This window comes from Lichenostomus cassidix, chromosome 4, assembly GCF_008360975.1.
Source record: "Lichenostomus cassidix isolate B80296 chromosome 4, HeHo_3.0, whole genome shotgun sequence".
Classification (NCBI taxonomy): Eukaryota; Metazoa; Chordata; class Aves; order Passeriformes; family Meliphagidae; genus Lichenostomus; species Lichenostomus cassidix.
In genome coordinates this window covers 9,005,316-9,019,651 of record NC_139484.1, presented here as the reverse complement: position 1 = coordinate 9,019,651, position 14,336 = coordinate 9,005,316, and the positions used below count along the sequence as shown (strand labels likewise).

The following is a 14,336-nucleotide window of genomic DNA, read 5'->3' as shown; positions in this document are numbered from 1 at the left end:
ACCAACTGAGCTGTGGTCCGGGGCAGTGCACTTGGGGGATCTGAAGGAAGAGAGTTCTTCCTCTGTCCTGCTTGGCTATGTGACTTGAGGCTCCCTCAAAGAAACTTCTTAAAAATCTGTGCTCTGTCTTTCTATTACTGTTCCTTGCCCAGAACATCCAGACTTCTCCTTCTCAATGAGACAGTGATTACAACGCTTGCAGATTTTTCCCTTCCCTTTTTGCTTCAGTCCCTATAAAGAGGATTTCTTAATAGTCCCATCATAGTGTGTAGGAGCTTTAACATCTCCTGGGGTCTTATTTGTTTTCTCTTGGCTGCTAAAAAAAAGATGATATTATTAGCCACTCATCCCACAGAGGTCAAACTTCCACTATCAGTTAAAAGTCACTGGCCTGGGTTTACATATTATATATAATTTTCTATATTAAATCTGCATGTAAGTATTTTGAGAAAGGTTTCTAAGATAGAAGCTCCAAGAATATGTGATGAACAAGAGTTCTTGGTGTTCCCATTTCTTTGCTCCATTTTGTGCAAGTGCTAATTACAACGGTGGGTCTAAATGAGCCATTATGTGTAGCAGCATTCCTGATTCTCATTTCTCATCCTTCATTTTCTCAGTAGATGATAAATAGTAGATAGATAATAAATCTTATCTCTGCTGAGCTGGGTCTTCATTAGAGAAAACAAATCAGCAGTGCAGCAACTTGTAGGCATGAAACAGTTCCCTGCTCTTTATGAATTAGGAATGCACTTTCAGTAGATTGATGTTTCTGGGGAAAACCCTTAAGTTTTCCTTAACAAATTTTCCTTTGACACTGGGCTTTTTTTCTTAAGAAATAGTTACAAAATGCAGGTCACCTGTTGTAACTTTAGAGCTGAACACTGGTGAAATTAATTGGGAAACTGATATTTTTGATAATATTCCAGAAAAAAGGCCTGGTTTAGACATACCTGAAATCTGTGAGAGTTTCATAATGTCATTGGGACTGTAAAGGCATATGTCACTAAGGAGGAATTACTAATTTTTTCTGCGGTTTTGTATAGATGCATCTACATAGTGTTTTCCTTCCTCTTGTAAGGGAGGAAGGTGTTTGCACCCAGGTACTTTGGCATTTAACTTGGGTTCTTCAGGTACTTCTGTACCCAACTGTAATCTCATGTTTTCTGCTTCTCCTGTAACCATATCTGCATTTTCTTCTGACTGGCACCACTTTCCTTAGCTGTTCGCATGCTTCACTGCTACCTCTGTGAAGCCCAGTTTGTCTTCCTGTTTCATTTAAGAATCATTTTTTGCCTGTGTCTGTAGAAATAAGATAATCTCTGAAGTATTTTTTACATTAAGAAAAACCAAACTTCCTTTGTTACAGAAATTTGATGAGCACTGTTTGATCCTATTTTCTAAAGTTTGTTCTCCAAACTGTTATTTTCCCTAGAAATGTGTTTTGATAGTTGGCAGAGCATCACTTATGCAATGTTGTGTCCAGCACTGAACTCTCACATGATAGTTTGGATCTGGCACTTTCTGATTTGAGGCCTTTCTAATAAAAGCTGGGAATAAATTCATCAGAAAACAGGAAAGGATGAGAGGAATAGAGTGGGCAAAATGAGACAAAATAAAAACCCCAACCCTCAAAAAACTGTTTAAAACCCCAGGTAACTCATACCAGAGTTCATCTTGTCTTCCAAAAAAGCAAAGGTGTGTTTCCTTGAAGGTCCCGATAAAGAAGGAAAAGCAAAGTGGAAAGGTAAATTATAGGAGACAGGAAGAGATTAAGGAAGAAGATGCTAAGATGTTCTCTTACTGCACTGGCAATGTGTTTCCAAGAGAATAACTCTTCTTCCCCAGCTCTGGACTGGTCCCGCCCCAGGTACTTTGCTGTGCAGGAAGCCTAGCCCTAAACTGTGCTTAAATTCTTGTTGGACCAGCAATGCTGCCTTAGGAGGGATTTCAGTTCCTAAGTCTCTCTGTGCTCTGTCACACTCCTCATATCAGTTTCTGACCTTTTTGTTCTTGGTTGTGTGGTTCTCTTTGGTTTTTGTGGTTGATTTGGGGTTGGTTTTTTTTAATTTTTAAGGAGCAAGGCAGAAAGATTTCCAGCAAATGTACTTAATGTCACTTTATTTGGCAAGCAGTGTTGACTTCCTTATCCAACTGTGCAAAATTGAAAAGACAGCTGTAAAAAAGAGCTTGATCTTGAAGATTTTTCTGTGAATCCGGATTTTTAATGCAAAATTCTCTGGAAAAAAGGTTTATTGCTCAAAGGCCTACTTGGAGCAAGAATCCTTTTGCATGCTGCAACTGCTGGCATGTCTTGCTTTTTTCACTTCCAGAATTAATCCTACTGCATTTGTTTCTTTGGCAGAAGGATTCCCAGTACATGCATTTAAGGACCCCAGCTGCCCCTTCAGAACATCAGATACAACTAATAGATTTCTCCAGCCTGAGCTGGATGTTTTCATGTTGGATCCAGTTATGCCAGGCACAGGGAGAAGCCAAAATGGAGCCTTTTGCCTCCCTCTCCAGGGGTAGCTCTGGAGGCTTGTGGGAGAGGTGGGAGCAGCTGGTCACCTCCTCATCTTGGCATGCATGGGGAAAACAGAAACCTGCAAAGCCCTAAGGATGCCCAGATGAGCACATGGATGTGCCTGCTTACTTCCATTATAATCTCATCTCCTCTTCCTTTCCACACTGCTGCTTTCCAGATTTGTGCCCTCGAGGTACCTAATTTGCTGCTAATGTTGTTATAATTACAGCTAATTGGAAGAAGAGGAGGGAGAAGTGTGTGGTTTGCCACTGAAAATAGTGACATCTGTGGGGGGGGGGGAATCGAAAAACTGAAAAAAATGGATTTGTGGAGGTCTTCAATAAAAACCAGACAGAAAAAAATGTCAATTAATTGACATCTTAATTTTCCTGGAAAAAATCCTAGACCCTTAACATTTTTGGTATTAGCCTGTCCTCTGTGCATACATTACATGAGAAATTATCAGTGCTTCCAAGTAATCAAGACAGATTTAATTAGCAGCTTGCCATCCCCATTGGGAATGAAAATGTGATTATTTTCAGAATTTTTACTAATACAACTTGATTTCTGTGACTGCAATGTAGCAAAAAGGCCATTAGCACACTTTTGATTCCTAACTCCAGAACGTGTGAATTAAGTGCTTTTAAAAGTCAGCTTGAGCTAAAGATCACAGAAGGTGTTGTAGCTCTTCAGAGAACCAGGCAGAAAAGTCTCATGGGAAGAGGAACAGGCTATGTGATTTAAACAGCTGCATGAGTTGATAATTTTATTTCTATGAACCAGCAGATCAGGATTCATAATTCCTAATGTTTCTCTAGTAAATAAAATACGGTGTGCACCTGTGCTTGTGCTTCTAGAGATGTGCTACATTATTTCCATTGCTCCTTTGCATCTTCACTCTTTCTGCCACTTGTAATGGTTTGATTACAGTCTTGTAATGAAGTACAGTGCTGGCTTTGGGGGTGTGTGTGAAAGTGTTACAAAATAGAGGAAAATTACTAGTAAGTGAGTTGTATTTCTCAATGTCAAAGTAATTCCCATTGATTTGCTTTTGCAGATTCCTCCCCGGAGAAGGGAGCCCATTGCTGACAGCCTCCGGCCTGGAGAAGTGTAAACCAAAGGCTGCAAGGGAGTCCTGCAATTTCATTATTCTGTTTTCTTCTGGGTTTTTTTGCCCCTAGCTCCTTATCTCTTCAGTGCATGTGATTTATGTCCGGTGAAATCCCTGCGAGGACAATAGAAAAGCAGATCATGCAGGCTGGTGATCCTCAGGATCCAGTTAAACTCTGCTGGGAAGCATTACTGCCCTTTGTTCTGAAGATGCTGTTTGTGCTGCCTTATGAGAATCTCTTAAAAAGCCTGAGGAGAAAAGATGCAGCTCTTGCTGGGGATTCAGACTGTCGCATCTGGTTTGAATTCAAGAGCTTACAAGCCCAATAGTGGTGTGATTTTTTTTCAGTTGTTTGAGAATTATGGGGGGTTTTTATTTGATTCCAGGGGATGATTGTTGGTCTATCACCTTGAATTCTGTCCTCTCCTTCTTGGTTGGCAAAACGGAAATCTGCTTCACTGTTTAAATACATTTGTGTAATTGTTATCAGGGTACCACCAATGCCAGGCCAGGTAAAAGATGCTCAGTTTCCCTTTTTGAGTCCAGGTCAAATCTCCTTTAATTTAGGCTCTAGAATTATATGTAAAAAAAGTAATCACAGGCTTGGTAGGTTTTTTTTTTTTGTGTGTATTAATTTGTATGGAAAGAATTTTAGTAGAAATATTAAATGGGTTTAACTTCTCAGCGAATATGGCTTTATATTTCTAAATGATTCTTGTAATGAATCTGCACATTGTTGTGTAACCTCTAATCCAATAATAAAACCTGGCCTTTTAAGTGAAATTGTATTTAGACAGATACATTTTTTCAGCAAATTTTGGTGGATGAGTGTCCAGCAAACATTACCTGATAATCTACTTGCAAGATTGTCTCTTCCCTCCAGGCTTTTAAGAAGGCAGCTGTTGAGAGACTGGGAGCCCACCAGAAAGAAGAAACAGATTTTTGCAGGACATGAGATGTCCTGCCTGCTTTCTGGTAACTCAGGAGTAGTTAGTGTGGATTTGAGTTCTGACACACACCGTTTTTCAAGCTGTGCAAAGACAGAGTCATCGGCTAAAGGACTGCTTCCATGTGTCATTGCTGCTTTTAGAACAGGTATTTCCATTCCCTTCCATATGCAAAGGCCTGTGCATTGAAATAATAACCTTACAGGATTAAACAGGTCGAGCATTTGATTTTGGATTCAATGGGGAACAGTCCATGGGAAAGGATTTTTCTGCTCTTACATTGTAGAGCAATGCTGCTTCTGCCAACAGGGATGAAAGAAACGACATTCCTAACTTATAGTATGGACTCAGAGCAGGAGCAAAGTACTGAGCAAAGCAGCCTCTGCAGAGAAGTTGCTTTTTGAGGAACTATTGAAAATTAGAGTTTGACTGCAACATTAGCTCCACAATAGAGTCCCGAGTCTCTGCTAGAGAGAGGGGAGTTTTTATCTCTGCTTGAATTTGGAGCTGGCTTACAGACGCTACAGCAGCAGATAATGTAACCAACACACAATATAACCGCGCTCCTCCTGATTAGTGATTTGGCTAATAAGGGTGAGATCATGGAAAATGCTAATGCACTGCCTTCGGAAAATCCAATTAGAATGTAACCTCATTCAATGGGAGCTCCCAGCAGGTGACCGGTGCTGCGGGCAGAGCACCCCGCGCTCAAAGCCGCCGGGAATCCCCCGAACAGACGAGCTCTGTGTGCTCGGTGTGGGGGCAGCCACCCCTTCTTCATTCACTTCCACTGTTTCCCCCAGCCATCCGCGAACGTTTTCGTCGGCCATTTGTGGTGCTTAACTCATTATCTGACAGCATTAGCTGGCCCAAAATGACGATTCAAAGCGAGCTATTCACAGGGAGAAAATGGTGTTTGCGGGGCTATCTTTTTTTCCCCTCTGTTTAGTCACAGGCTTTTAATGTTTTCCAGGCTTGGGCACAGGACTGTAAACTTTGGCTCACACAAATCCTAATCACGCCAAGTGTGGGGTATTCCTGATATTGTATGATAGAGTGTTTGCATCTTTTAAAATGCACATAAAATGCCTGTAAGTTGCTTTTCTGCTTGATTTTCCTGGAATGATGTATGTTCCCCCAATGCAGGTGCTGCCATTATCTGAGTTAGCATTGTCGAGCTCAAACACCCCCAAAGGAAACGCTTTCTGCAGTGACTCGGACAGCTCTGAGGAGATGAGTTATTTTAGTTAAAACCAACCATAGTTTTCTTAACAGGGATTTTTTTTCCTTCCCCGAGCTGTGCCAAAACTGGATATCAACACTCCCGGTTCTCCCTTAAAAACTTGGAGTCTCTGTGGAATTTTTGTACCTTTTTTTTTATGTGTAGCAAAGTGTTTTGTTGTTATGCATAGTCTCATGAATTATAGCAAGAACACACCATCAATGAAAATATTTCCTTCTCAGATGAAATGAATTGTATAAACAGTAGAACTAGAAATGCATGGTGAATGCTTTGGAGGAAAGGATGCCCTGTACCCTTTGGCTCTTGGTCCCCACACCCAAAGACTTGCACTTCATTGTCTTCACATCATCCTCCCAACCTCCTTCAAGTCATTGCTCGGTCATGACAACAGTTTCTGGGTAATCAGGATTTCTGGTCTTCCTCACCCTCTCTTTCTTTCTGTAGTCTAGAATAGAATGAGAAAAAGCAGGTGATGTATGACTGAACCTCAGCTTCTCCAGCTCCCCCTCTTCTTCCCACGATAATGGACTGGGAATGTAGCCTTGGAAAGTCTGCCTGGCCCATAGCACCCTGTGCTGTGCTGAGCTAAGAGAGTATTTCTAATCAGTTTTAACTTCTCTCTCTTATTAAAAATCCTGAAGTATAAAAATGTTTTCTGTATTTTAACTGTTGTGAGAATGACAGAATTTCTCTGATTCATGCAGATGCAAGTTGAAAGGTCTGCAAGACACCACAGGGTGGAAAACATTTTTTGATTGATAAAACACTTTCCCCCCAGGAGCCAGGATGCTAGTTAATGCTGTGTTTTCACTTAGAGCAGCAACAGCCCCGCTTCCACCTGCCCTATAAAAGGGCAACCCCCAGGTGCTTCCTGTCTGAGGGCTGCTTTTGTGAGAGCCAAAGGTCCACGCTGACCATGGGCTGGTGGTGCTGAGAGCAGGGCTGAGGCAGCCAGGGAAGGCAGGGAGGGGATCTGGTGGGTTCCTCATAGTCTGTTGATCAAAGCAGGAGTTAAGATCTCACGGAGGTGAGACTATGGATTGCAACTTTGGTCTAATGGGAGATATCAGACCAAGGTGGGTCTGAGGCTCTTCCCATGGCTAAGGGAAAGGATTTGGAGAAGGGAAGTCTCGTGGAGCGAAAGCAGGAAGTGTGCTGCTAATGTTTGTAGCACATGACCTGACTGAGAGACAGGTCACAGCTCTGGCAAATGGTAAAACCCTTTTGTTGGCCTTTTTGTCATCTGGGTGGTTCCTTTCATGTAGTTATTTGGTTTAGCTGGGAGAAGAGAGGGAGATTATTTAATTTTCTTGGAGGAAATTTTCATGTTGTGCCTTCCTGTGTTCAGCCACCCTGTGTGTCAGCTGTTGGTCATGTTAATCCCACGTTAATCCATTTAAGACAACGTCATTACCCTGCAGGGCTGGCACATGCATAGATTCTTTGCAAGTTATTCACCAAATCAGCTCTCTCTTTGACTAAATATACCAGTCACTTCAAAATGTTACTTAAGGTTAGGCACAAAGCACCAGCCAGACTATTTTGCTATGCTAAAAGTTAGGAAAAACTGCACTTTTCTGAAGAATAAAATAAGAGCCGGTCTTTTTGCAATTCCTATTCTTTTTTCCTTCTTTGTCCTCTGTGCCAGATTTGCAGCCTGTCCCTTATAGTCATGGCCCAGCATGGAATCTGTAGAAATATTGTCAGAAGAAACAATCCTAGCTATGGAATGGAGGGGATTAGCAATGATACCAGGAAAACACGGTCATCAACACCAGGATATTTCAAAGAAAATTCTTTCTGTGTAAGTGACCTGTTCAGACACCAAAGCAGCTTTGGAGGAGCAGTCAACCTCCCCTTATTTTCAGCTTGCTTTGAGGAAAGAAGAGCTTTACAGGAGAAAAGCTGATCTCTTATGAACTGGAATAACAATACTCTCTTATGTTGGCAGTAGCAAGAGAGGGATTACTTTATTCCCTGTTAAAATTCTCCTGTGGTCAAGAGTTAAGTGAGGGTGGGGATGCCAAACGGGGGACTTGGAGCCTCCAGCGATGTACTTGCTCCAGAAGGGAAGGGAACTCGCTAAAATCAGGTTTGAGGCATGAATATTACATTACAGTTAACTAAAAGCAGGCTTGGGTCTGGCTCAGTAATGCCAACAAAATTGGTTGCTCACAGGGATTGTTCCTAATCCTTAATAGTAATAATTAAAATTCAAAGCGTGTGTGTGATGTTATCTCACTGCCCATGACTTCTGAAGAGACATCTGACTTCCCTGAGGATTTGGGTGTGGTTGGGTCAGAGCACTGGCGCTGCTTTTCTACTCCTGGGTGATAAATTAATAGACCAGGGCTTGGAAACACAGCTGAGAAAGAGCTGCAAAACCAGAAAACCTCCCCAACAAATTAAATCCACTGCATACAAGATACCTGTTGGGCAACTGGAAAAAAAAAATCCCCAGGAAAGAAAAAAGACAATTAATCTGATTGTGCTGTAAATTTAATAGTATTCCCATGTGGAGTCTTACTGCTACTGTCACAAGCTGGCCATAACTTCCTACTGTTCCACAGATGCTTGTGACAGGCTCTGCTTTTCGTGCACATTTCTTTGCAGCCCTTTACTTTGGAGTCACAGCAAACCATCTACTTGTAATTTTTTTTTTTTTTTGGTTAAATGAGGTTTGCAGAAAGTGAAATTCCCATTGGAAGAGAACTTAGAAAGGTGGTGGTGCACTGCCAGGAAACTTTTTCCAAATAATTGAATTCTTATTAATAGGCATTTTCACTTTGATGAATGCAAACATTCAAGCTATGGCATGCTGTGTGGCTTTTGGTATCTGAAAGCCCAGATAAGAAATGTGGGAAATGCAAACAAAAAACCTGAGTAGTACCAGGGAGGGGGAGGATATTAAGAAGGGAGGAATATCCCTTATGAGTTCCTTGTTTGTTCATATTCATTCAGCCTATTCTGCCTAAATTTGTTTCGTTTCTGAATGTAAACACCACTACTGTTTATCAGCAGCATTTCACTTTGTTTTGGAAGAGTTTCATCTTATGAAGACGGTTAGCCTTTCTTCATCTGAGAAGAAAATGATGCAGGCATTACACCTTGATTTATGTGTGCTGGGAGGGTGTGACACTGGCAGGATGTTCCCTGACTACTGAGCAGATGCCATTCATCTCAGTCAACTGTTCTCAAAAATGTTACATTTCAGTTGCAGGCATCTAAATCCCCATTAAGTTCTTCAGGCTACTTTAATCTTTGACATATTAGCCCCTGAAAATATGTGGACATTCTGCATCTGAAGTCCCCAGATGTCCTCTGCAGAGCCCAGACGGAGTCTGGCTTTGCTAAACTGCACAGATTTTCCTTGCTCTGCAGAAAAAATGTGTGTGGAAAACTCAGGCTTTTCTGTCTAGGGCCTGTATTTGCAGGTGATTATGTTTGTGCACAGTCTGTGCTCCTGTGTGTACTTGCTTGTTTCTATTTCTAATACACACCTAGAAAACAAGTGTTCAGTTATGAAGGTTTGAGTGTAAAAGCTAAATACATAAATATGTGTGCTCTTCCCTCTAGGAAAGATATCTAGCAAGGTTGCTAAAACTTTTAGTCTGGCCACATACCAAGAGTCAGTGGTCCCAGGGGAGAGTGTTGTAGTGAGAGAAAATGAAGTTTTCTCTTCAACCTGGAGTTCAAAGTTGACCGGGGTCCAATTTTTAGTCTTCCCAGGCTGAGCAGCTTTGCCTGTGTGAGTTGTTAGATGTGTTGCACTCAGGGCTGGCAGAGCCCATTCCCTGCCACCCTGCTTGCTTTCTCAGTGCAGGCTTTATGTTTATCCACTGCTGAGGGAGAAGTTGTGTTTCCACTGGTTTTTATTTGCTCTTTTTTAAGGCTACTCCCAGTTTACTGGAAGAGTTTAATTGGGCTCCAAAGTAGTCTGTCCCGCTCTCAAAAATGCACTGGTTTTTTTGCTTCTATTTTTCCTTTGGTGATGAGGGGCCTCTAGACTAAACCACCATTTCCTCCCTACCCACAGGCTGTGGAAAGGCTCGTAGTGCACCTCTAGGAGTGTCACTGGAATGAGAATGGCAATGGCCACCTTTCCTCTCCTCAGCCTCCTCTGCCCAGCAGCATGTGGGGTTTTAGCAGGAGGGAGAAGGGCAGTGCCTCCCCAGCAGAGCTGTGCTCACAGCTGAGAGTAAGGATTTGTCCAAAATGATGTGGTTTTAGACCAGCCTGAAAAACCATTCCTGACAATTTAAACACTTCTCTGTGGTAGTAGGAAGTGCAGTACAAAAACTGACTTCCTCAAAGGCTTCCTGGGCCATTTCCTCACCTCACAGAGCTGGTTTGCTTCTGCAAGGCAAAAACTCTTCATTACAGGGAGCAGATTATTTTTAGGAGCCATGGGCAAGGGACCCAGGCAGAACATGTCCATGCTTTTTGCCTGGTTTCCTACAGAGCAGTGTTTATGGAGCTGTGCTGGCTCTGCAGGCCACATGTCTGCCAGGCCTTCCCAGTGACTTTGCATCATCTATTAAATGTCAAATGTAATACAAAGCCAGCAGGTCTCAAGGGTGTTGGCTTCCTAGAGGTGGACAGGTAGAAAGTAGGGGAACCTTTTAGCTCAAGGAAATCTCAGTGTGTTCTCTGGGCTTACTGGATATCAGAGAATGCAAACAGGACCTTAGGCAGGTGGGATCTGTCCCCAGGAGACCCAGCTTCAGTGAGCCAGGGCCATGCTGCCTGTTTCATCTCCATCCCTGCTCCTGCAGGTTGCAGGATGTTGAGCTTTTTTGAGGGAAAGGTGCAGCCCAAAACATAAATGTGAGCTGTGTGTGTTACACACTGATACAAAGTGTCAGTAATATCATGTGCACATTTGTGTATAAGTAAAAATCAGGGCATGTTCAGAAGATGAAATCCAACCTGTCTGTTGTCATCAGGGGGAAGTTTATCAGAATAAAAATAGTGTCAAAATATGGTCACTGCTGTACAGACTCCTGTCTGCTTTGGAGCTCATAAAGTTCTTCAAACAACTGCACGTGACTTGGCATTGGGAAGGAGCTTTATTGACTCTAGAGGGAGCAAGTATGTAAACTGTGGAACATTTGTAATCCAGATCCAGGCGAATCTAGAGGAAATCCACAAAGCTATCAGTAAAGCAGGAGAACATTATGAATTAGTGCATGATAAATGAGCTGATGGGCTGGCAGCTGATCCAGTCAATATATTGAAATGTCCTCACTGATGCCAGGCTGAAGTGCTTTGATGCTGGTCTTCTCTTGATTTGGCAACAGGGTTTTTGTGGATATGGTCATCATCATCCTGATGGCTTCACAGAGGAACCACCCTACCTTCTATTGAAAACTGGGATGTTTTAGGGAAGAACCTGATGCTAATGCCATCTCTCTCTTTAATGCTCCATCTTTTTTTTTTTTTTTTTTTTTAACAGAAGGAAAATGCCATTTGAAAACAAATGCACTGCCTCTTGCTCTACTTTCAAAGATTATGAAAGATTATTATAATGATGGAGAAAAGGGGTGGTTTCTAAGCTATGTGTTTCCTATTTTGATTTTGCCTGGTTTTAAAATACTATTTCCTTTATATTTATCCTTGCTGAGCTAACACTGGCAAATCTTAGGAACCCTGAAAGACCCATTTTCTCAGCAACACTGGGGATACTGCCCGATAATGTATGGCCTTATCTTCTGGGACTTGTCCTTGGGGTAGATGTAGCAGGTTGAGCTGTTTACAGGCAAAAAATGCCAGTTCTATGTAGAGGAGTGGGAGAAGTGGGGCTGGAAAATATTTCATTGTATGAAAAGCCTTAAAGCTGGTGCTGAGAAAAATAATTATCTTTTAGCAAACAATTCCACTTGGAATAGTAATACCCCCAAAAGCATTTCCAGCCACTTAGTTGAGGAGTGCTCTTTCCATGCTCTCTGATTCAGTTGATTGCCTGTGCTCCTCCAGCTGGAGTTGTAAAAATGAGAGGAAAGATTAAATAAATGTATCCCATCAATTTCTCCTTGGCCCTGATGGCTTTGGTAGTCAGCTCTTATGTATGGATTTCTTAATGTCTTGAGGCAATGCTGTCCCATGGGCTTTCCTGGGGACCACACACAGATACTCAGCTTCTTCTGGCATTTTTTTTTTCTGCTAATTGCCCACCTGCTAACAAGCAGCCCTTGCGCTTCTCCAGAGTGGCAAACAACTTCCTTTGAATAGCTCAGATGTGCTAGGCTACCAGGGAATGGCAAAAGAATAGAAGAGCCTCTGTTGTGCCTTTTGCTCCTCACAACATACGAATGCTATGAAAAAACAGATGGACTAGTGGGGCTTGTTGCCTCCACATGCACGTCTGAGGCTGTATCCATACAAATCCTGCTACCCTGCCCAGTTTTGGGAGGCTCTGACCAGGACCGAGCACTTCCGAAGGAAACTGGTTACGTGCTTTCCCACACGCCGTGTTCTTGAGGCACAGACAAATTCCTGCAGTTACGTAAGATGTTGGGCTTGAAGGTTTGCATAACTGTCTTCTCTATCATTTCGATCTCGTGCATTTTTAAATTTTGCTTTCCTGGCCAATGCAATTTATTGCAATTAACTTGTAATCTGCTGCACTGGGCTTTATCATCTATTCACTTGAGATGGGAAGCAATTATAGATCTTTAAAAGAGATGTCCTACTTAGACACAGCAAAATGTCTTTCATGGGACACGGTGTTTAATAAGAGAGGATTTAAAACTGTGATAACATTCTGGAGAGCAAACTTGGGAACTTTGTCCTTCCTGAGCTGTGCTGTCTCCCATTGATGAAGCTCTGTGCAGTAGCTGGAGCAGGTGCTGAGGGATCAGTAGGGCTCCTGTGCCTGGCTTGCCATGTGTCACACCTGGCTCACTTTGCCATCTAAAAACAGTCACCCAGAGCCATCTGAGATGCCAGTGGGTAACCAAAGCATCTGCAGATATGGTACTGGGCAATTGGAGCTTTTGCCCTTCGGTACAGGGAGCTGTGGCCAAACAGAACTCAGAGGGTGTTGGGTTCTTCAGGAGACTGAAGCAGCTTTAATTTCCAAAGCAAGACCACCTCTGTGGCAAAGTGCTGATGCTGGATGGTTGGTCATGTCAATTCTCCTTGGAGCTGTTTGTACCTCTGGGTTTGGCCCTGAGGATCGAAATCAATCCCCTGAAGGAAGTTATGGCTAAAATTCCCGTGCTGGGGGTGTGTGTATTTGGCCCCAGCAGGGCTGAACGGATGCTTCGACGTTTTGGGAAAGCCCACCAGATGGAGCTCGTGTTTGAGGGATCAAGCTTCGGCAGGCTGCTGCAGGAGCTGGGAAAATAGCACATGGACCTGAGGTTTTTTGGATTGTTTCAGTAACGGGGGTGAGTTGAGCAAGCCTGGCTTCCCAAGTGCTTGCTTGTAACAGGAAACGTTCAGTGCTAAAGATGCGGAAAAGGGAAATGTGTTTTTGCAACTAGAAGTGCTTGGAGCTTTCACTGGTGTTTTCATTTTCTTGTTGCTCTCTAATTTTGCAGAAGTGTTTTAGCACTCATTCCCTCAAATATTTCTGTCCCTTAGTATGCTTCTCGTATTTAATTATAATAACTACACCCCTTAGCTACTAAATCCATATAAAATCAAAGCAGTGGAAAACTTCCTTAATGCTTTGAAAGGAAAAAAATTGGGGAGTGAAAAGGAGAAGTATTCAACTTTAAACTTAGTTACCTAAAAGACAGCTAATAAAACTTTGGAGTTGTCACAAAGAAAGCAGAATTCAGCATGTCTTAGTCTGCAAAGGTGCAACCCATAAATTCAGAGGTCCAGCTACTCATCATTGGCACGCTAATTTTGGTGTGCACGTCACCTCTCAGACCTGTGCTTCGAAAGCTTTTAAAAACACATTTTTTGAGCACATTTGTTATTCATGTAATCAAAGTGCCCCAGCAATACATCAGAGAGCAGTGTAAACACTCCGGCTATGAGGACATGGTGCTTATCTTCAACATGGGTGGTACAGGCACCGGTGAGGGTCGGCCCTTGCTCCACTCACAGCGCGAGGTGGCAACAAGTCACGTTCTGCATGGAAAACAAATGGACACCACTAATTTCACCTCCTGATGAGACAGACAAGTCCTTGCAGCACACCTCTGTTCCCTCCCAGCCATCCTGTTGGCACTGGGGGTGTCCGGGGGGTAAGGTGGAGCTGAATTTGATTCACTTGCTATCAGATTTATTTTAACCAACCAACCAATGTATTCATACTGAACAGCCTTTAATTTCAGCCAACATGAAGCAGGGCTTCCTGCCTCATGCCATGGGATTTCTCGCTTTGTGAGCCAAAAACCATTCAAATGTGCTTTTATTCTAAATCACATAGGATGAGCTTGCCTTCAGTAATTCCTTTAGAAGAACCATTCTGTAACTGGCCATCCCACTCTGTCATTGCCTGGAGCTCTGCTCCACTGTGTGTATGTGAATGGCAGCACACAAAACATCCCTACT

At 42.7% G+C, this 14,336-nt stretch overlaps 1 protein-coding gene across 1 annotated transcript in view; it reads left to right on the top strand.

The window, feature by feature from the left end:
- TNIP3 (TNFAIP3 interacting protein 3) overlaps positions 1-4,418 on the top strand; it is a 54,261-nt gene extending 49,843 nt beyond the window's left edge. The window contains exon 15 of the mRNA XM_085057809.1: positions 3,582-4,418. Within this exon, the coding sequence (XP_084913935.1) occupies positions 3,582-3,613 (32 nt within the window). The 3' untranslated portion in view covers positions 3,614-4,418. The remainder of the gene's footprint in view (positions 1-3,581) is intronic.
- The last annotated feature ends 9,918 nt before the right edge of the window (positions 4,419-14,336 follow it).